This window comes from Notechis scutatus, chromosome 2, assembly GCF_049901735.1.
Source record: "Notechis scutatus isolate UNSWTSFEM ecotype Mainland chromosome 2, rNotScu1.2, whole genome shotgun sequence".
NCBI lineage: Eukaryota > Metazoa > Chordata > Lepidosauria > Squamata > Elapidae > Notechis > Notechis scutatus.
Window position 1 is genome coordinate 44,446,256 of NC_142010.1, and position 24,664 is coordinate 44,470,919.

General features: G+C 38.0%; 1 protein-coding gene across 2 annotated transcripts in view; it reads left to right on the forward strand.

The window, feature by feature from the left end:
* The first annotated feature begins 1,070 nt into the window (after window positions 1-1,070).
* LMCD1 (LIM and cysteine rich domains 1) overlaps window positions 1,071-24,664 on the forward strand; it is a 73,105-nt gene continuing 49,511 nt past the window's right edge. Inside the window, exon 1 of one of the 2 annotated variants that reach the window (XM_026678812.2) lies at window positions 1,071-1,233. In XM_026678812.2, the coding sequence (XP_026534597.1) occupies window positions 1,207-1,233 (27 nt within the window). In that variant the 5' untranslated portion in view covers window positions 1,071-1,206. The remainder of the gene's footprint in view (window positions 1,234-24,664) is intronic. The other variant, XR_015747491.1, reaches the window with a different exon arrangement.

The following is a 24,664-nucleotide window of genomic DNA, read 5'->3' on the forward strand; positions in this document are numbered from 1 at the left end:
AACAGAAATTTTGGGCTCAATTGTGGTCATAAGTAGAGGACTTTTGATGTTTTAATTGTTAAATGATTTTTAAGTATTAATTTGTTCTGAGATGGGCAGCTGTTAAATAAATAAATTGGACCTTTATTCTCAATAGAAATAGTGGTTTATTACTACCAATCTCCCTTGCCGCAGCTGTCCTAAATACAGGAATCATTACATAAAACCTAACTGCAGCACAAGGACATTTTATCTGAATGATAACTTCTATGCCAAATTCACTTGGCTAAAATATTTGAAAATATTTATATTTTAGTCTAAATATTTTATCTGTAACCATGTAGAGATTAACCAAGTGAAAATCACATCATGCACGGGATGAAATAGGATGCATAATCTGCACCTCGTACCGCAGTATCTCTTAATCCTTCAGGGGCCAAAGGGCCTCCTTTCTATTTTTTGCTGCCACAGTCAAAGCATAGCTCCACTTAGGGCATAATTCCCAACCAAGTATTTTAATGATTTCCCCAAATCATAGATCATCCTAACCTAAACAAGCTTTCCCCAGGCTGGTTCCTCCAGTTCCCACTTCTAATGTTTTTTCTTTTCCTTTTGCATTTTGTTTACCCCCCAAAAAATGTTACCATGGCTTAAAAATATTTTTGGATTAGATAAAACGTTTGCTTAATTCAATGACTTCATCAGTTCCGCCGAGATAGGAATTTATTTTTGGATTTAAAGAGCTAATAATATCGCCCGCTCCGCCCCCAGCCTCTTTGCTCTGAATGAATGAACTTGGCTGCTTTCGCACAACGTCTCCCGGCCTCCCTGTGAAAGGCGAAATAGGGATGCGGGGACTTTCGGCCTCGGTGTTCAGACACCACGTGAAACAGATGTGGCAGACGCCGTCCCCAGCTGGAACGCATCACCCACCCCGCCCTTTGCTCAGACAGGGTTTTAAAGCAAGCCTTAAGGACCTGAGGCGAATGATTCGCTTCTCATTGGCTGGAAAAGTTAGAGCCGCTCGCCCGATTGGCTGCGGCGCTGTAAGAGGGAGTTGTGGGCTCCAATTATAAAAGGGACTTCGCTCAGGCGGCGAGGAGATTAGCGCTCCGGATCAGAAAGTGGAGTTTGTGGTACTTGCTGAATCCGGATTCCCTCCTGACACCGCGCTATAGAGAAGCCATTTGTTAATCGCTGCAGCGAGGCGCTTTTGCAAGCGGAACCATGGATCTGAGTTCAGGGATTCAAAAAGTAGGTACCTTGCCCCGTTTTTTCTCCGGGGAGCCTTAGTTTCTCTTTCGTTCTCCCTCAAAGTTTTTAAAGCGGGTCTCGACCAGGGAAAACTGCTTTTTAAAAAATATATGCATACCTGTTCATTTACCGGAAAAGCTCATTGCGCTCAATGGGCATTCGTTTTTTTAGCCGGCATCTGTAACACTACGCAGCTGGACCTTTCTTGGGGGAAACTGACGCTGCTATCTGACAAGCCCGATGTCTTAAGAATCCTTAATGTTGTGGCGGTTTGGATAAACTTGTAGGTAGCCCATAATGCACTGCCTTAGATTTTATCCGGGAGCTTCAGCAAAGGTAACCGTAGCAGCTGGTAATGTACGCTGCTGGTCTTCGAGTTACGTTTTTAAAGCAACCACCTGAGTTTGTTAATGTTACAAAACAGTAACCTATGAGAAGATGGAAGATTGCTAGTCTCTGTTTAGTTCTAGAGTTTTGACCTGGTTCCTGGACTCCAGGAGTGCATGTAGAATGTGGTCAAGGTTACAAACTGTATCATGCAAACAAGGAGTTTGGATTATTTCAACACCTTAATCTGTTTTCCTTTACTAATATTGGGAATTGGAAGCCTTGAATTAAACGTGGCACAATTATATGCAGCTATATATTCACTTTACTTTCCCCTTTATGCAATAATCATATGTAGGGAAATTCTGCAGGAATGGGCTGCAATCCAGTACACCTTTTAAGCAAATCTCAAACTTTTGGTCTTGCTATGCTTATTAGGGCTTCATTTCCAGGATATGCGAAGAGAGGGTTTAAGTTTTACACAGGATTGTTTTGAAATATATGAAAGGATGTACAGCTTGGTTGCTCTATTTCCTTTTCCTGAGAAACTCTTCATTTAACACAGTTGATAAGTGGAGGACCTTGACCCCACAGTTCACTTTTTGTAACCACACCCAATATGAAGCTGTATAAGAGGGATAGAAAGTGTGGGGATGGAGGGAGGGAAGAAATGAAGTGGTGGGTGATGAAAGAAAGTTAAGGTAGAATTGGAATAGTTGTGTGACAGGTGTGAGGTCAAATTCAGTAGTTGAATAAGGTTATGTGGTGAGGGAAATATCAACTAGGTGGTGAGAAATGGTAATGTAATGATCAAACAGTGGGAGTTTTAGCCAACAGCCCAAGTCTGTTCCCCAAATAGACAATAGGCTAAGGTGATTGTGCATACTGAACAGGGGTCCTCAAACTTGGCAACTTTGACAAGTCTTAAAGTTGACAAGTTTGGAGACCTCTGATACAGAAGCTGGCACTATTAGAACAAAGTGAGAATGAACGGTGACTTGTTTTTCTCAAGCAGATTATAAAAGCCAATTCAGCTGAACACTTTTTTTTCCTAAGAGTTAAAAAGTAAAAGGGGCATTTACTTCCAAGTAAGTGTGTTTTGTAAAAACTTAGTCCCGAAGTAGAGAGGTTGGGGAGAAGCCTAACTTTTATTATGGCTCCAATGGAGAAAATAAAATTAAGTAGAGTGAATTTAGTACTTAGAGGAGCTCCAATTTTGAAAGCCATTGCAAATAAGTTTACTTGGATCTCAGTCCAAAAGTCTAGGGCTTGCACTCAGGATAGTAATAGAAATCCAGGGAAATAAAATTGTGAAAGTAAAAGTAAATAAAAATGTAGAGTTAGGTTTAGGATTATAGTGATATATGTGAATAAAGATAGAACTAGACAACAGAAACAAGTTTCCTTGCTAAACCCAAGACTCCTTTTTACATAATAAAACACTCTGCAGTGGAGCAAAATGCAATAAAGTCTCTGTGGTTTGTGCCAACTCAACAGAGTTCTTGCAAATGGTGTTAGTATTAGGAATAGGAATGTGTGCATGAAAAAAGCTCAGTCTCCTGGAGAAGAAGCATTTCCTTACTTTAGTTGGGGAAAAATACAGAATAAGGTTACCTAAAATAGTGAAATATATGATGTACAGGGATTATTTACAATATTATTAATGAAGATTATAATTACCACAAAAACTGAAATTACCCCAAACTGAAAAATGAGAAAAAGGAGGAATAAAAGGTGTAGAACAAAAAAAGGGAAATGGAGAAATAAAAAAGATGCACTTGTCAAACTCTTTAGACAAATATAAAGTATAAATTTTAGTAACTTATCACATTTTAAAAAAATTATGTCGTCTTCCCATTTGTCTTATCAACAAATCCATAAACATCATTTCAACATCAATGATATCAGCAGATTCTTGTAAGAGTTACATGAAAAACCTATCTATTTTGATCCTTGATCAGATAAACCAATGTTATATTCCTTTTACTGTCAATCTTAATTTTTAGTCACTTCAAATAACACATAACTTGAGCTCTTTCCATTTTTTCTTTGACTTAATATAATTCTTTAAAACTTTAATAAGCTGCATTTGTAAATGCCATATAGGAAAATTATCCAGGCCACTCTCTTGGTTTATTTTTAATTTTCCCCTTTAATTGTTAAAACATCAGCCAGGGTTTTTTTTCTGTCCAATGTAGCATCTTTTTTCTTATCATTCATGAGACAAAACACTTGGTCCCAGTCTTGTGAGAAAGAATTTGTTTTGTTTTTTTAGGGGTGTCAAATTCACGTCGTGTGACATATCACAACTCCCCCCCCCCCCTTTGTTAAACTGGGTGTGGGCTGAGAGTTTCACAGCTCTGTTTTAAACACAGGGTATCTATTAATTTTTAAAATTAATTTCAGGATCTGTTGATCAAAAATATCCTTTAATATGTCCAATGTTAAAAATTTTTACTTCATTCTGTAATTGTAAGTTGAATGCAACTGTTCTTTTTAATTGTAATCTTTAGTTCCTTCTAGTGACCTAATTGTTAAAATCTTGTTTTTTTTAAAAGTGTTTTCCCACAGGAATGATAAGTAATTTCAAAATCTTATTTCAAATTTATTTGGACTCTTAGTCGATTTGTAACTTTCTAAAATCAAAAGTTTTAATCACCATTTTATAAGTTCTAAGATAACCCATTAAAGATCATTAATTTGCAGTCTCCTCACAAGCAGCTGTATGGAGCATTTGTGGGCAATCTCAAGCTCTCTCCTTGTCCTGAGAAGAGTTAACAGAGAGCTGGTCTACTTGTCTGTTCTTTATTCTGCAATCATTGGCTCTTCTCTTCACAGAACTGTCTTCATTCTGCTATTTCTTTCCAGAAGTCCACAAACTTAGACACATAATAATCAAAAAGATGGTTTCATCCTGTGACTGGATAAAATATACATGCATGGCCAGGGTAACTCCCTGTTTGATCACCAGAAGGATAAGAATATGCATCAGTCTCTTTCCATTTGTTATCCATAGTTGTAAGGGGTGGAGGAAATAAAAGAATACCATTATGGAAGAATAAAATATTAAATCCACAGCCATTTCAAGATTGTGCCTACAACTCTTGGGAAGGAAATTGAATGGGTTTAACTCTCAGACCTAAGGAAAAAATGGCTGAAGCCAGGTGAAGGCACCCAGGAGAAAGTTGTACAAGAATAATTTATGCAAATATTGCCAGGTGCAATATATTTTTGTATGCAAAAACGTCACCAGGAAACAGAATCAAAAATAGTTTCCAGTAATTTCCTTACAGTAGCTGAGGATAATTTACTGCTGGGGAAGCTAAGCAGGGACAAATGGAGGGGCCAAAAAAATATAGTGAAACCAAAAGAGGTATTGTAGAAATCTTAGACAAAGAAGAGCTGCGGGTGAAAGATGCAGAAGATCCCTATCAGGGACTGCATCATCTAGATTTGTCACCACCTGGTGAAATCTACAACTCCCAAGGTCACTTTTCACTGGTTCTCCTGAAACCATCAGTGTGGAAGAGAGTATAGTGTAATATGTGACGATTAATGGGGAAGAGATGACTTTTGGACCAAGGGACCATAGAGTTGTTCTTTTGTCTTCAGGCAGAGAAAGAAGCACTCTTCTACGGAAGGAGCTCTTAACCAATAAAGGCCACAGCAGAGGTAATGGCTCAAGGCAGAGAATCATATGAACAGAGCTATCCAAACTCCCTGGAAATTTACTTTAGCCATGATGGCGAACCACACGTGCAGGAAGTGGCACACAGAGCCATTTCTGCTGGCACCCGAGAGGTCACCTGGAAGAGCCCCACTGCACATGCGTGCGCCACCTGACAGCTGATTGTTATCTAGCATGCATGTGTGGGGGACGTGGGAGACACATGTGCATAGGTGCGTGGTGCGTGGGGGTCTTGTGTACATGCACAGAGGCATGCGGGGGGGTCTCATGCGCATTAAACGATGGAATAAAAAATTAAAAAAATATAATTGTCTTGAACCAGGACATTAGCAAATCATAAACCTTATAGCTGCGTACATATTTTCTTAAGTTTAGGCTTGTTGTAGAAAGCAAAAATGAACTATTTGGACTGTTTTCCCTACAAAATCTGATCACTTTTTCTCCCATAGAATGTTGATAGGAAATTTATTTACAAAAAAAAGGGGTGGGGATGGCTATTTAATGTATACATGTATATTTACCATTTGTTTCAAGGTGCATAAATTGTATATTCTTTAGTATAATAATGGCTAGGATTGTACCTGATAATATGGAATGGAATGGAATTCTTTATTGGCCAAGTGTGATTGGACACACAAGGAATTTGTCTTAGTGCAAATACTCTGTCATGCCCCTGTTGGAGACTGACTCCAAGGGAGAGGAGGAACAGCCAACAGGGAGTGGAAGTGTGGCTCCAGAGGTTGTGAAGGAGGTTGGGGAAGGGCACAGGCTGGCTGGGCAGTCAGAGGAGGACCCAGGCCCATCCCCACTCCATCCTAGGTCATGCAGGGAGGAGAGGTTAAGGGAGAAAAATGGCGTGGTCTATGGGGAGGAAAGGGTCTGGATCCCCTTCATGGGCTGCAGCTGTGAGAACTATTTAAAACGACAGACTGCACATGAGCCGTGCAGGAAACAAAGCATGAAAATATTTCTAATCTGTCCATTCTTACCTGAGTTTGGTGTCCTTCCCAGTATGTATTCCTATACCTGTGGACGTCTTCAAGCCCTTATCTTGCCTGGCTCCCTTAATTGCTTCAGTGTGGTTTGTGTTGTTTTTTTCTAGTTATAATTTATAGGTATTTTTAGTTTAATCAGCATTTCCTCCTTTTTGCAACTGTTTGTGGGGGAGCTTTTTGTCTCCAGTCAAGGATATTTGGAGCTTTGAAACTGAGTTGAAGGAATTAAAGGGACTTCACCTGTTTTTGTGCCTGTGTTGTTTTTGTATCCCACCCTGGGTTATCACATACTCTCAGTATACATAAAAGAAAAGATACATTCGTCAAGAATCATAAGGTACAACACTTAATGATAGTCATAAGGTACAATAAGCAATCAAATCATACTAGGAAACAGTCAATATAAATCGTAAGGATATTTACATATTTACTGAACTGTGTATTGCAAGGTCTTTGACTCTATCTGTACCAAAGAATCTTTTTTATTTTGGCGCAACTTTTTAAGCATGGGTACACTTATGGCATAATTCTGGCCAAGTATTTTAATGATTTCTCCAAATCATAGATCATTATTAGCCAAACTAGGTTTATTCATTCTAGTTCCTCTAGTTCCTACCTCTTGTTCTTTTCTTCTCTTCTGGAGGAAACCACACAAATGTTACCATGGCTTCATTTTTTTAAGTACATAAAACATTTAATTAAAGCAATGACTTCATCTGTTCCACCCAGATAATAATTTATTTTTGGAATTAAAGATCTAATGTTTCGGCTCCCTATCCACCCCCTTCCCCTTGGTCTTAATGAATGAACTTGGCTGTTTCAGCATGTTTATCAGCCATGCTATGAAAGGTAAAATAAGGATGTGGGAGTTTCGGCCTCCATGTTCAAACACCATGTGAAACAGATTTTATTTATTAAATAAATGTATATGCTACCCATCTCACTGATAAAATAACTCTAGACTGCAGTTGTGGTAAATGCATCTGGAACATGGCATGACCTCACTACCTACTCAGAAGGTTAAAGCAAGCCTAAGGACCTGAGGGAATGATTTGCTTATCATTGGCTGAAAAAGTTACACCCACTCATCTCATTGGCTGTGGAGTTGTGGAAGGGAGTTCTGACCTCGAATTAAAAGGGGTTCACTCAGGCAGTGAAAAGGTCATTGGTCTGGATAAGAAAATGAACTTTGTAATACTTTCCTCCCAGCACCCTCAACAAAGAAGTTGCTTCACATGTTGGAAGTGGCTGAACAAGAAAGGGAAACATGGGTCTAAATTCAGGGATTCAAAATGTAGGTACCCTGTTCCATTTCTTCTTCTCCCCTCCCAAGTTTCTCTTTCATTCTCCTTCAAAACCTTCAAAACTGGTTTTGTCCTTGGAACCTGCCCTTTTTTATACAGGAAGACCTCTACTTATGATTGCAACAGAACCTGGAATTTTGGTCATAAGTCCTTGTGGTTGTACACCAAATCACCATATGCCTGGACTCTATTCTACAGCCATTGTTACAATGGTTTTTTAGTGAATCAGATCATCATAAGTCCAAATCCAGCTTATCCAATGGGTATTCTTGCCAGCAAACAGCAAAATAGTCACAACACATGATCTTGAGACACTGCATAGTCATATATATAATTCAGTTGTCAAGTGTCCAAAAAGCAATCACATGATCTTGAGGGTGGTGTGGTAGTTGTAACTTTTGAGGACAGGCTGTAACATTTTTTCCAGTCCATAACTTCAGATGATCATTATTCAACTGGTTTTAAGTCAAGCATTGATGATTGGACATTATATAACTTAAATAGCATTTACACGAAGACCATAAAAAGTATTGATATTTGTAGATGTGTAACTTAGAATGCATATTTATATAGAGACTGTACAAGAAGAGTTTAAGTCCTTGGTTTTAATAACATAATTTCATATTATTTCCATTAATAGAGCTTTTTTACATTTGTGTAGTAGTGTTTTGGAGAGTGAGCATCTTATACAACTGATATTTAGAGGGGGACAATACAAGGTCATCCATGTGGAAAATAGAACTAATGTAACCAAAGTGAAAGCTAAGTTGGAATTTTGCTTCCAAAGAGAGAGTGATGATGCCATATAATACTGCCTAGAATGTAAATGTAATAGGAGTGTACAACCTACCTTATCCAAATAAAATGAAAGGCATCCTAAACATCAAATGGCTAGAAAACAGTAATGGGAATACTATTAGTGTTGGGTTAAAATAAACTGGACTCTACCATAATGGAATGAGAAGCATGGTGAGAGTTGGCTCGATAAACTTTCATAGTGAGTTCTTAAAGCCGCTATCCTAATAGTCAGACTTGGAATGATTATGCCGTAAGATCAGTTCCACAGCTGGCCTTGTGCATCTTTGACTTATAAATTCAGGCTGTGGCTGGGTTTATATAACACAGTATGCTAAAACAGCCAGTTTGTGACTCAATATGTTGCACAGATCCCTTCAATTAGGGCAATTCAGTGAACCAAGAGTAGATAACCCCAATTAGTCTATTGTGCAAACAGAATTTTGAACTCAGTTTATGAGCTTTAATTTGCAAACTGTAATACTTTCAAGGATAATGTGATGTGGTCTCTATGCAGCAAGCTTTTGGAATAGGCTAATTATGTGGCTGTTCCTCAGGTCAGCATAACTTCATGGGTACATTCAGTGCTGGAAAGAATGGGTACATTCAGGGGTACATTCAGTGCTGGCTTATTCCAGCAAAGGAACATTTATAGGTATGTCCTAGGGAAGAGAAATTGGTTGCTCATCTTCCCTCCTAATCCTTTCATTTTATTCTAATGCAATTATTACACCTCTATCAATTTGCTCCCCTAGGAATAGTCATCTAGTCCAAACCCCTGCCCAAGCAGGAGACCCTACACAATTTCTGATAAATGGAAGTCCAATCTCTTCTTGAAAGTCTCAAGTGATGACGGTCCCACAACTTCCGCAGAATTGGTGTGAATCAATAGAGATTGATTCTACCTGTCTGAAATGCTGTAGGCCGGTCTCCTGCTTGAGCAGGGGGTTGTACCTCCAAGATCCCTTCCAATTCTGTTATTCTGTTGTTCTGTTATTCAGGAACAAAAGATTGGGGCTTTTTAAATTATTATTGCAGGAATAGCTGCAGAAGAATGCTATCAATGGCAGCTTCCAGTGATATAGTCTGTTAAAAAAGGTACTGAGAGACATGCCAAATGTAATGGTGACATTTTCTTTATGAAGCAAATGTAATAATAGTGGGTTTTCTGCAAATGCCATGGAATGAAAGTCTATGGATGGTTAGTTTCATTGTCAAAATTGGGTGTTTCATCTCATAATATGTATGTGATTATTAGCTGAGGAAATTTCAACGCTGTTGGTTACACCGGAAAGTCAAATACACATTCTGGATGAAGACAGTGCAAACCACTTCATTAATACTTCTAAGAATATTTCATGATTTTTTGACTCCTAACTTGCAGGAATCAAGCTTAACTTGAGAGTGTTTTTATCTTTTTTTAGAGATCTGAAAAACATTAAGCACTGTAATTAATTTTTATATGACAGGAGGTAGAGTGAAATAATATGGACTCCACCACAGTGAATGAGACACATAGATAGCATATAAAGTTGTTATGGAGTGTTCAATATGTCATTTCAGTAGAGAGGGTTAAGAAAAATGTCAAAACTAAGAGCTGGATTATGAGAAGGAAGAAAAATAACAGATCTCTTCAGTCTTCAAGAGAAATTTAAATTCTTCTCTGCTTCCTCCACTTCTACCAGTACCATCCAATTCTAGTTTTAGTGCTGGAACTTTTTTTTTTCCTTACTAATCTTTGGAGGGAAGGTTCTTAAACTGAGAAAGGTGATATTCCTTTCAGGTAAATGTTCATCAAACATAATAGTTGTCTCATAGTTATATTGAGTACTGGCAGTTATGGTCATAGCTACCTCCAGGAATAAAGTTGGGGTTAGGTGTCATCTGAATAAACTTGATGCTCAATTCCAGATTGGTTGATGAAACTGTATTATTACAAAGACATTTGGGGTTTCCTTTGTCCCCATGAGGTACTCATTACCATTTCCCCCCCTTGTGGGCTGTTTTCTCCATGCAGGAGAAATAAGCACAATTTGAAGTTCACCCCCTTTATCAAGTTACGTAGCAATGTTTAAACTTAGCTAATCCGGCAAGAGAAGACTGAAATACCAATGGAGGCAAAAATATTTGACCTTACGTGCCTTAAACCTACAGTGGGGCAAGTGGGGTTTGGGTAGATGTTAGAGATGTGCAGAGCCCAAGAAGATGTGTTTTATTTCAATGCTTGTATAGACTGAGCAGTTTTCAAGTTTAGTACATTTCTAAGGATTTTGTTTTAAGTTTGGAAAAATATTTCTTAGTGTAGGTGAAATTTATTCTTGTGTAATGCTCAAGTCAGCTGTGCTAAATAACTCCAAGATATTTTGCAGCATTTTGATCTCCTGTTCCCTCAGTTTTTAGAAGGCTGGAATTGCAGTTATAAGAAGCATTTGTTGCTTTGATTTCCTTAGTGCTTGTGGGATTGCTGTCTGGCTATTTCAAAAAAAACCACCTCAATGAGAAAATTTTAAATTACCTGGTATCTCTAATTTGAGCAATCAGTGAAGTAGAGCAATTCCCAACCTTTGTATTATATTTGGGGAAGGGAAAATCCCTTTACTAGTTGACTTCTGCTTAAGGCAACTGTTTGTTTTGTTTAGTTTTAATTATGAAAATCTAATCCCTGATAAAAATCTGAGTGATTCTTTCAGTACCTACTACTTAAAAAGAAGTCAGTTTTGAATTTTGACACCACTTCTCCTCTCCAAAAGAACAAGATCAAACAAGATCATAAACACAAAATTCCCTTATGCTGCCAATTTCCCTGCTTTCTCATCTAGCGGTTGTCTACTGCCACTAAAATGTATGCAAGATAGAATCATGTGCATTTATGCATATTTATGTTATAGATAAATGTACAGAGCAGGGGCCATATTAAAAAAAAACCCACAAGAGCAAAGAAATAAGGAACTCTACATCTGTCTCTCCCATAGGAATGCATTGAGATTTTTTTTTTTTTTTTTGCATCTACAGACTCTAGGCACATCTGGCCCATTTTTCAAGTCAATGTTTCTTCCCTCCTGTAATAAATTTTGTTCTGTTCAGTTTTCAAAGAATTATATCCAGACTAATGGACAAGGTCTACATTATTTCTTTCCAATCTTCTGCTGGCTTGGAAGGAATAAAATAATTAATAGTTGTAACCACTGATTAAAATAAACTGCCTTGAAATTAAGACATTCTTTTATAAAAGCATTTGATCTCTCCATATGGGTATATAGATACAACTGTTCTGTTTTACATAAAAAATATTCTTTTACATAGGCAAAGATATATGTATAGTTAGAGGTTGTAGGAATCTGTATTCAGCAAGTGTATATTTATACTTATTCTAGAATATACTTATTCTATAGCAGCCTAATGCAATCCATGCTTCCTACTGGTAAGGCCTAATGTAGTCCATGCTTCATATCCCAGGTAGGTATGATTAATTTGGCTAGGAGATGGCTGCTTCCTCAAATGTAAATTGGCTGGAAACCAGGAAAGAAATCTTTGGGGAACCAAGCTGTTTCTTCTTTCCCTCTTCATGATCCCTGAGACTCTCCATGATCAGAGATTCTGATTTTCCATTCCAATGTAGAATTTCCATTGACCAGGGACTAGCCATGCAAATAATAATCTGCTTCAAATGAAAGGCAACATAAAAGGAAGGCTAGAAGGTTTAAACCACTCTTTTATCCATCTTGGCCGTCTGCTTTCTGTTTGCTTTCATTATTTGCAATCCCTGCCGGTTTGCTTCCTTTCAACTCCCTCTTCCTGTTAACTCTAGTCTCAACAAATGAAAGACAACCTGCTTCTTGTTCAAATGTGCAGATAATGATTTGAGAGAAAACTTAATCATCCTTCCTACTTAAAGTCAAAGATTATGTAGAGAATATACAGGGTGATTTGCTGACCATCTTCTCATATTGGTTTGTTTTGAAACCAAAATTTGGGGGAAGGAAAGAATACTGATGTATGAAGCAAAGAGGGGGATAGTGGTATCATAATGTAATATTCTTAGCTATTATTTCTGGGCAAAAATAAAGACGATGTTTATGTGCATGCCTGTGCATTCCAGAATAATAGAACAATTAATATGATCTGTTTTTTTCTCTAACTATATTATGCAAGAAAATATTAAGATACAAGATTTGATCTTCCTTAATGGTGAAAAGGGAACAGCATTGCCTTCTCTATTTGTACCTTCTTGCATCAATAGACTTGAGAATATTGTGAGGCTGCAAAGCTTTCCTAGTCTACCAGCTTTAGGTGGATTTCTTATTTCTTCTTTTGTCTGTTTGTTTTCTTGTTTTTGTTTTGTCCACTTTTGTTTCCGAAATACATTGGGTTTCCCAGAGACTGTAGGAACCTAAAGTTCATATGTGTGTGTGTGTGTGTGTGTGTGTGTGTGTTATTCAGCTTTGTTCGGGTATTTTCCCACGTCATTATAGTTGTGCTTTTAAAGTTGTAGCAACGTTTCGGCAGAATCTCATCTGCCATCATAAGAAAACAAATATGTATGTATGTATGTATGTATGTATGTATGTATGTATGTATCTTTGGTTATTCGGGTTTTCTCCCACGTAAAATTGGAAGTATCATGGCGTTCGACAAAGTCTCATTCGTCATCTTCAGGCTTGTGTCTTCGGCTTTGTGCTTCTCGGAGTAATGTGAACTTGCAGCTGCTTCTTCCTTTTAACTGCTAGTGGGGGTGTGACTTGATTGGGTGGGGGCTTGGCGAGTACCTAACATGAAGAATGACACCAGACCCACACCCATGAGGGCCACACAAGATGCTACCACCACACTTCCACGTAGAAAGCAGACTCACACCCACACAGATGATGAGACACGACCACGGACCAGAAGCCGTACTGCAGCTGCATCACTACCCACTTCAAACCCCTCCAACCCATACATGAAGCGAACCGACGCCCACCATGAAGATGTGGCACGACCACGAACGCGAAGCCAAACAACAGGATCACAGCTCACCAGCTCAAATCCCCAGGCAACTAAGAATAACCTGAGCACAACCAAGCCCCCATCTGAACAGAACACACCCCCAGCCAATCAGAACACAGCCAACCCCCAACCAATCAAAACACAGCCAACCCCCCTCCCAATCAAGTCACACCCCCACTAGCAGTTAAAAGGAAGAAGCAACTGCAAGCTTACATTACTCCGAGAAGCACAAAGCCGAAGACACAAGCCTGAAGATGACGAATGAGACTTTGTCGAAACGGCGCCATGATATTTCCAATTTTACGCGGGAGAAAACCTGAATAACCAAAGATCCACATACAAATACCTGTGAAAACCTCAGAAAACACACACACACACACACACACACACACACACACACACACACACACACACATATATATATATATATATATATATATATATATATATATATATATATATATATATATATATATATAATGTTTTCTTAAGTTTTCGCGGGTACTTACATGTATGGTGTTCGGCTTGGTTCGGGTATTTTCCCACGTCATTGTAGTTCTTTTAAAGTTGTAGCAACGTTTCAGCAGAATCTCATCTGCCATCATCAGGCTTCTGTATTGTGTCCGTCTGTGGGTCAGACTTTTACAGTGGTTTCAGATTTAAATTTGGGGCAGCCTATTGCTGTGCCAGAATGGTTTTTTCTTCATCCTGATTGGTTGGGAGTCTTGGTCTGTGTTTATTGGTCTCGGAGTTTGCTGTGTTCTGCTTGATGGGTGTTTCTGATATCTTCTGTCTGTTTTTTGGCTCTTTTTGTATCTTGATTGGCTGGCAGCATTGTGTTACTTTAATGGAGGTCTTTAGTGCAGCTTGGCTTCGGGTAAATGGACGGCTATCATTAGTTAGGAAGCTGGGTTTCATCTGGGTGCCTGGTTGGGGTGTGTTTGAGCTGGAGGTATCAGGGGGATCTGTTTGTGCCCAGGTGTTTGCCTGGCTTGTGGTGTGGAGATTTTTTGTTTGTGAGTGCAGGCTTCCAAATGATTGACAGCCTGGTGGAATCATCTCTTCTGTTCATGCTTTCTGGTCTTTTTCAATCTCTATGGCTTCTCTGATGACTCTGTGGCTAGGGTTTTCCATAGTGGCCAGGGTTTTGGTGCATATATATATATATATATATATATATATATATATATATATATATATATATATATATATATATATATATATATATATATTGTGTGTGTGTGTGTGTGTGTGTGTGTGTGTGTGTTTTCTTAAGTTTTCGTGGGTACTTACATGTATGGCATTCAGCTTTGTTCGGGTATTATCCCACGTCATAGTAGTGGTGCTTTTAAAGTTGTAGCAACGTTTCAGCAGAATCTCATCTACCATCATCAGGCTTTTGTATAGTGTTCGTCTGTGAGTCAGACTTTTACAGTGGTTTCAGATTAAAATTTGGGGCAGCCTATTGCTGTGCCAGAATGGTTTTTTCTTCATCCTGATTGGTTGGGAGTCTTGGTCTGTGTTTATTGGTATTGGAGTTTGCTGTGTTCTGCTTGATTGGTGTTTCTAATATCTTCTGTCTGTTTTTTGGCTCTTTTTGTATCTTGATTGGCTGGCAGCATTGTGTTACTTTATTGGAGGCCTTTAATGCAGCTTGGCTTCGGGTAAATGGACGGCTATCATTAGTTAGGAAGCTGGGTTTCATCTGGTTGCCTGGTTGGGGTGTGTTTGAGCTGGAGGTATCAGGGGGGATTTGTTTGTGCCCAGGTGTTTGCCTGGCTTGTGGTGTGGATATTTTTTTGTTTGTGAGTGCAGGCTTCCAAATGATTGACAGCCTGGTGGAATCATCTCTTCTGTTCATACTTTCTGGTCTTTTTTCAATTTCTATGGCTTCTCTGATGATTCTGTGGCTAGGGTTTTCTATAGTGGCTAGGGTTTTGGTGCCATTGAAGTTGATGCTATGACCTGTGGCTTCCATGTGTTGGACTAGTGAGGAAGTGTGTTCCAGCTTTTTGACTCCATTTTTGTGTTCATCCAGGCAGGTACTTATTCTTCTATTGGTCTGTCCAATGTATGTGGCTGGGCATGATGCACAGGGGACTTCGTATATGCCTTGGTTTTCCAGGTCAATTTTATCTTTGGGGTTTCTGAGGATGGCTGCTATTTTTCTGTCTGTTTTGAAGGCAGTCTTGATGTGGTGTCTGTGTAGTATCTTACTAATTTTGTCTGTAGTACCTCTTATGTAGGGCAGGACAGCTGTTCCATAGGTCTGTTCATCTTCTGGGTCTCTATTATGTCTCAGTGTGTTTTTGTGGATCAAGCCGGTGATTTTGCTTTTGTGGAAGCCGTTGGCTGTCAGTACTTTGGTCAGGGTGCATAGTTCAGTCTTAATGTGTGTCTTGTCTGCCAGGCATTTGGTTCTAGTAATTAGCGTTTTAGCCACGGAGTTTATCTGTGCTGGGTGGTGGTGGGATTGGGTGTTGAGGTAGCGGTTGGTGTGTGTTTTCTTCTGGTATATGGTGTGTCCTGCACTCACAAACAAAAAAATCTCCACACCACAAGTCAGGCAAACACCTGGGCACAAACAGATCCCCCCTGATACCTTCAGCTCAAACACACCCCAACCAGGCACCCAGATGAAACCTAGCTTCCTAACTAATGATAGCCGTCCATTTACCCGGAGCCAAGCTGCACTAAAGGCCTCCAATAAAGTAACACAATGTTGCCAGCCAATCAAGATACAAAAATAGCCAAAAAAACAGACAGAAGATATTAGAAACACCAATCAAGCAGAACACAGCAAACTCCAAGACCAATAAACACAGACCAAGACTCTCAACCAATCAGGATGAAGAAAAACCATTCTGGCACAGCAATAGGCTGCCCCAAATTCAAATCTGAAACCACTGTAAAAGCCTGACTCACAGATGAACACTATACAGAAGCCTGATGATGGCAGATGAGATTCTGCCAAACGCCGCTACTAAACTTTAAAAGCACAACTACTATGACGTGGGAAAATACCCAAACAAAGCTGAATGCCATAAATGTAGTACCCGAAACTGAAGAATATGAATATATATATATATATATATATATATATATATATATATATATATATATATATATATATATATATATATATATATATATATATTTTCTTAAGTTTTCGTGGTACTTACATGTATGGTGTTCGACTTGGTTCGGTATTTTCCCACGTCATTGTAGTTCTTTTAAAGTTGTAGCCTGATGATGGCAGATGAGATTCTGCTGAAACGTTGCTACAACTTTAAAAGAACTACAATGACGTGGGGAAAATACCCAACCAAGCCAACACCATATATATATATATATATATATATATATATATATATATATATATATATATATATATATATATATATATATATATATTATTTTATTTTTATTTTTATTTTTATTTTTATTTTTATTTTTATTTTTATTTTTTTATTTTTATTTTATATATATATATATATATATATATATATATATATATATATATATATATATATATATATATATATATATATATATTCGTAGATTTTCACAGGTACAGGTATGTAGGTCTAGGTGCGTTCGGGTCTTTTCCCATGTAAGATTAAGAGTATCTTGGCGACGTTTCAGCAAGGTCCCACTCGCCGTCCTCAGGCTGGTGCTTTCGACTTCGTGCCGGTGCAAGCAGTGTGTGATCGGAGCTGCCGGGTTTTTCTGGGTTTTGGTCTGGCTTCAAGTTTGGGGTCTGGGTCTGTGTTCTTGGCGTGTGTCAGCTTGTTTGGTTTTGGGGTAAGGGGGTGTGACAGCTGGCGAAGCAGCCGTGGTTTGGTTTCTGAATGGTGGTTGTCCTTTGTTTATAGGATAGGTTTGGGCCTGGGTCTGATGAGGGGGATTGGCAGTGGTGTCCCATGTTGTTTTGGGTCTGGTGTTGGTTTTCGTGGCTGGGACTTGTTTGTTGGTGAGGGCTAGTTTCCAGATGTCTGGTAGGCTGTCGCACCCCCAACCCCAAAACCAAACAAGCTGACACACACCAAGAACACAGACTTAGACCCCAAACTTGAAGCCAGACCAAAACCCATAATGCCACATCACAGCCACCCGCTCAGGATATCACATCAGAAAACTCAGGAAATTACACCACAAGAACTCAAGAAGTTGCAACACAGTAAACGACCCAGGAAATCACAGCACAAGACCAAGGATACCACAGCAATAAAACTCACAAGGTCACCACACAACCCATTACCCAAGCCGTTACAACACAGGAGGCTAATGGAAAAGAGATCAAAACACAAACGACCCAGGAGATTTCAACGCAGGACCCATACCACAACAAAAGAACACACAAGGCCATCACACAACCCATTACCCAAGCCGTTAAAACACGGGAGGCTAATGAAAAAAGATCACTACAAAACAAATGACCCAGGAGATTACAGCACACGATCCAGGATATCTCCACAACAAAACTCACAAGGCCGTGGACTTTCTATGGACTTTCACAAACCTTGGACAAATTGGTTTCTTGCCAGTAAAATATACTTCCTTCCTTCCAGTTGCCAGATGAAAGCTAAGCAGAGAAATTGGCATTTGTAACAACAAATGTTGCTGGAAAATGCATAATTAGAGCTTTTCTTTCCGCCTTTTCAAAAAAGTGGGTTGGGCTAAGTTTTTAACCCTAAGTTAAAAGGCCAGCCATTAAATGTTTGGACTTGCTTGTCACTTGAGATGATAATACTAGCTATGCTTTTATTGAGGGATGGATAATCACCCCAAATACTAGTTTCTATGGAATAGAAAACTGAGGTTTCAGATAGGGTGTATAGGCTCCTTTATGGACCATTATACTAAAAATGGCTTGATGCTTTCCAGCTGTTCTGAAATTCAACTCTTAGATTCCCAGGCAACACGCTCACTTGACGTTCTGGAAGTTACAGATTTAATACATCTGGAAACGATGTCGGCAAATGCTATATTGAACTAATAGTTAACAATAAAACAAAACTTATTAAAAGATCTGTTCAATAGCTGAATTTGTCATTATATGCAGGTGGGTTATTCAAAATTTAAGGCAAAAAAAATTGTTGAAGACTGAACTGCAAATAATATCCTGGTAAATGTCTGATACATAAGTTACACTTGGGGGGAAAAGCCTTCACAGCCAGACTTTTAAAAACAATCATTTTATCGCATTTATTAGTTATACATTACCCTTAGTAAGTTAGGCATTGTTAAATAATCATTACAGACAGAACTTAGTCCAATATACCTTCAAGGTGAAAAAAGTCAGAGATAAAATCACTTTGGGAAAGTAGAAGAGGTGCTGTGAGCAATCTGACTCTTTTACTATCTTGTATCACAAGTCAGAACATGTTTTCAAAATTCCAAATGTGTCCCCTGGCCTGAAATACTACATACAGCAACAAAAGAAGTTATTAGTGTAGAATTTCCTAATACTAACTAATGCAATTACAGCTATCAACCAAGAAAAAGAAAGAATTCACTCTGTCCAATTAGAATTCCTAAAAGCAACAATACCTGCATCACTAAAGTCTATTAAGAAAAGCAAAACCGAATGCAGCATGCATAGAAGTGTTCACAGAAAAACTGGTGAGTTTTTCAAAAAACACATATAACTTGAGAAATGAATTGCTACCAGCAAGTTGAAACCTATCCTGTATTACTGTTTTCTGTTTAGTGCCCAGGATCCTTTTTCAAAATATCCATATAAATCCAGTTACTGGAAAATTCTTCCAGCTCTATTTTTAAAAGCTGCTTTTCCCCCTTATCATGAATTCACACATTGTAGTTGGAAAAGGCATCCTGCCAAGTATTTGCATTTAGAAGAGTACAGTATTTGCAGAGACTCGTGAGCTGTTTTGACTTTGTCACACTGGAGATCTTATGGCAGCTATCTGAGCTTTGGTTTTCTTGTGGTAGCAGTGAGTATGAGTGGCCAGAATTACTACGGTGACCAAACTGTAGCTTGCTTTGCTTCCTAGTGCTGTTAGCCAATCAAATGCTCCTAAACAATATTTATGGAAGTACAAGTAGTCCTTGACTTACAACAATTCATTTAGTGAATTACAACGGCACTGAAAAAAGTGACTTATGACAATTTTTCACATTTATGACCCATGGCCATGTGATTTACATTCAAATGCTTGACATGTGGTTCACATGTATGACGGTTGCAGTGTCCTGGGGTCATGTGATCCCCTTTTGCTACCTTCTGAAAAGAAAAGTCATTGGGGAAGCCAGATTCACTTAACAACATAAATTTTGGGCTCAATTGTGATCATAAGTTGAGGACTACCCCTAAACCATATTTTGTGTTTCTATACAAAATTGTTCCAGTTGGATATTGTTGGAATATCTGTTTTTGTATCCTGTAATGTTAGCTGCAATATAGCTATCATATCGGCACATTACATTTATTTGTCATTATGAAATCAGTTGTGAATTTCATTTACAGTTGTTCTCAATGAGGAAGATTGGTATAGTCAACGCATAAACATTTATTTGGAGATTCTTTAACAGGCTGAAAATTAATTTGGACTAAAAGTGATTCTAAGCATTCATATATTCTCCACAAAATTTTAGGAACTAATACTGAAAATATATGGTCCTCATGTAAATGTTTAAAATTTACTGGAGTTTATCCATTGGGCTCTCAGTTTTAAACTGCTTTTGTCTGTAGTACGCAGTTCTAAAAACAGCAAAAATAGGCTGTGGAAAAATTTGCTATGATTGTGAACTTGTGCGGGTATACACAGAAAAAAAGAAAGTGCTATATATTTTAACTCTTGGGAATGAACTGCCTTATTGGCAATACATAAAAAACTATTGAGGATTGTACAGAGTAAATATTGCTATAGCATACCAATTATAACATGCCAGAAGTTGGTTCATTTCACTTGTGTTGGCCTGTTTTATATCACATATCGTAGAGTTAAAATGTGATTTCATAATTTTTATTAAATTTTCTTTTAACATCCAGAGGTCAGAAGATTTGAATTTGCTTAAATATATTTAACAGATTTCAATTTACCAAATATGTTGGATTTTATGAGATATTTGATTAGTGCTAGTAGCAATGGTGGGATTCAAATTTTTTTACTACCAGTTCAGTGGGCATGGCTTGGTGGGTATGGCAGGGGAAGGATACTGTAAAATCTCGAGTCAGAGGTGGTATTTGCCGATTCTCTGAACTACCCAAAATTTCCACTACCGGTTCTCCAGAACTGGTCAGAACCTGCTGAATACCACCTCTGGCTGGTAGCAAGAATTTGACTATATCAAAAATAAAATGCTTCTGGTATCAACATTAAAATGTTTCTAGTAATGGGACTTTTAACTGTTACTAACAGAATGGAGAGTATTAAACAAAACAAAAATATTTAGTTTAAAATAAGTAATTGAATCAAATCAGTTTTCTCGTTGGGTAGGGTTAGGCAAAGATTTGAGGGAGCTTGAAATAACAAATAGTAGATTTTTAATAGCTTGAGATAATAAATTGTAGATTTTCAAAGGACTGCAAGAAGAACCATGATTATCAAAATTTATTCAGCTGGTTGTTGGGGCTCTAGGAATTAAATGTAATTTAATTTTTAAAAGTTAATTAAGTTAAGTTAATTTTAATAATTTAAAAATTGCTCACTCCTAGCATTGACAATATTTATGGAATACAGATTATTGTGGACAAAAGTTAGGGTTAGGTTTTCATACTTGAACTGTTCATACTTGAACTGTTCTCTTAATTCTCTCCTACCATGGAGAGGAAAAGATCTTAATATATCATACCTGTAAACTTTATGCTGAGCAAACTAGGTATTTGATATTCAGAATAAGACTACTATTTAGTAAATATGTGCAGAATTAGTATGCATAAATCATTTTATGAAATAACTTGGAAAAAGTGTCAAATAATCATTCAGTACAATGAGATTGATAAATGTAGTATTTCAAAACATAGTGAGATATCAGGGGAGAACTTTCAGTGATTAAAATTCCTCAGTGTGTCTCAAACATTGGAGAATCAGTATGTCTATAAAATGATACTTTTATAGATTACCGGCTCATTTTTGCTCTGCTATGTCTATGGAGATTCTCAATCATCCAGGTCATGGTTGTCCCAAAGGTGCTTTTTCAGGAGGCAACTGGACTTTCTTGTTTTTCTTTGAAGTTTCACTTCTCATCCATGAAGCTTCTTCAGCTCTAACTGGATGGTGGATTGAATCCTTCCATTTCCCACCTTCCAATCAGAGCTGAAGACACTTCTTGGATGAGAAACAAAAATTTTTTTTAAAAAAAAATCCAGTTGCCTCCTGAAAAAGCACCTTTGGGACTATCTTTTAGCATAAACTTTAGCATTCCCCATTAGGAGAATGAGCGCATACAGGGAGATGTATTGAGAGAAGTGTTTGAATAATACACACACAGCACACAGATACACTGTACAGTAAATGTAGGTTTTTACTTCCAGAAAGGTTTAAGCAAAGTTCAAAACAATCAGTCCAAAGTCATTCACAGGTAAGGTCAGTCAGTTTTTAGTCCAGGGATAATCCAGTAACAAAGTCCAGTATCAAAAACAGTTCAGTATCAGACTTACATCAAATCCAGAAATAGCAGTCAATTAGGAAAAATGGAGGAACTGCAATACTCTCCAACAGAAGGAAAAACAGAGACTCACTCACTTCACTGAGACTCTTCTAAGACTAAAACAACCCAGGTTTCTGGCTCCATCTTGTGGCCATTTGAGAAACCACACCCAATTACAATTTTTTGCATTTTCTTAAAGATACAGTTTTAAAATGTCTATCTTGGTTTATATATTTCCAACCCAAATAGCTGTTAGGTGACTTACATTCCTAACATCCCATTTGTCTGAGAATTGTCTTCCTCCCTTACTCTCTGTCATCAGTACCATCTCCTGTGTATCCCTATCAATGGGATGGGAAATTTTAGAATGGCATTTTAAAAGTCTGCTTGCAAATCTTTCTTCTGTGAAAACTCTACATGTTTTTCTCCTGGGTTGAAAAGAGAGAGGAGAGGATACTAAGTTTTTTTTCCTCTCCAGTATTCCCATGGCATTTTCAGTCCTATTCACAATACTCTCTACAGTCTTTGCCAGAATGAAGCTCTAGGAGTGAATGAAATTATTGTATGTTGAAACTGTTTGCACCTCCAATATTTGCTCTGGTTTTGTTTTGAAGCTTTGAGCAAGCTGGCTTTTTATCCAGACTTGGTCTGCCATATTTTTCACCTTGGAATCAAAGTAAACTTTAAAACACTGTGTCCTGTATTCATTAATACAGGGACAAGTTCAAGAAAGGATAGACTGTAGACAAAGATCTCCTGTTTCTAGTATAGGACAACAGGCATAGCTGTTTCAGGAATGTTCTAACTTGTGTTGGAGTCATTGAAAGTCTAGTAACTTTTTTTTTTTTTGCTTAAGGGATTTGATTTCATGAGCTTCCTAATCCTGCCAGTTCATCACTGATATTTTTTATTGGTATAACTAATCTACTGAAATAGGCTGGATAACAGAGTTTAGTCTATAAAAAAGCCAGCTGTAATCTATTGGAGCTAATCAAGAAGCCTCTTTATTTACATGTAGCAAGTTGCTATAAAGAGCACAACAAACAATAAGGCGATAAACTATTTGTTTTTATTTAATTGTATTTATTTACTAGTTTCCCCCCATCTTTATTGCTTTATAAGTAACTTAAAGCAGTAGATATACCAGAGGCTTCCTCATTTCCCCCACAAGAACTCTGTGAGGTGAGTTGGGCCAATAGTCACTCAGCCAACTTTCAAGCCTAAGGCGGGACTAGAACACACAGTCTCCTGGTTTCCAGGACAGCACCTTCACCACTTCACCAAACTATGTATTAATCCTTGCATTAACACCAAAATGTCCATAGCTACATTATGACCAGAAGCGCTTATGTTGGATGGAAGATCTGCCTTTAAAGGTAGAGTCTATGGATATTCTCAGTCATCTAGGTCATGGTTGTCCCAAAGGTACTTTTTGTGTTTTTCTTGAAGATGTTTTGCTTCTCATCTAAGAAGCTTCTTCAGTTCTGAATGAATGGTGGAGGATGGAAGGATGGACGCAAAATGTCTTCAAGGAAAAACAAGTCCAGTTGCCTTTTGAAAAAGCACCTTTAAAGGTAAAAGTTTCCCTGTCCAGTCATGTCTCACTCTAGGGCATTTTGCTCATCTCCGTTTCTTGGCCGAGGGAATCACATTGCCTGAAGACAGTTCCATGGTCATGGGGCTAGCATAGCTGTACACCAAAGGCACACAGAATGCTGCTACCTTCCCACTCAATGCAAGAAGCCTTGTGAATAAAATACCTGAATTTCTCCTCTTACTAAATATGGCTAAATTCGATATCATATTTGTCTGTGAAACATGGCTCAATGCATCTCTCCCTGACTCCATTACCACAGTAAGAGACTATCATGTTTACCGATCTGATCGTGAAAATCATAGAGGAGGTGGTGTTGCTATCTTCTATAAAAAGTCCTTACATCTAAAAAAACATCCAAGTTACCCAGGAGCTTGCTCTTCCTGAGACCATCATCTGTGAACTATCCTTAAATATCACATTTCGATTCTTACTATGTTACAGAGCACCTGATTATGACATCCAACATGTAAACAAGCTAAATACACTACTAACATGGGCAGCATCCTGCCCACACACTTTTATCTTTCTTGGTGACTTCAATCTACCTCATATTGACTGGACCCTAAATGAATGTACAACTGAACCCATATACGCAACCTTCTACAATGCTGTTACAAATCTGGGACTGGAACAACTAGTAACCAACAACACTAGACTAAACAACTGCCTTCTGCATCTTCTGCAATAGTTTGAATTTAATTTACGGAATACAAACTAAAGAACCCTTTTCCAGCAGTGACCACAATATGATTGACTTTTGTCTCAACATACGCCCACACAAAAATCATCACAATGACATAATCCCCAATTATAACTTCAAAAAAGGCAACTATGACCATATAGACAACGATCTCTCATCCCTTGATTGGCAATCTCTATTCACTGGATGCAATACTGTTGAAGACCATTACAACATATTTTTACTTGAAGTCAAAAGAGTCATCAAACTATACGTACCAACAACAACTCCCAAAACAAAACAAAAAACAGATTACCCATAACAATAAGGAAACTTCAATCCAAAAAGAGATCACTCTGGTGGAAAAACAAATCTGGTCACGTTGCCAATTTCAAAAGCCGATACAAAAATTTATGCCACCGATAAAGACTGAATGCACCAATT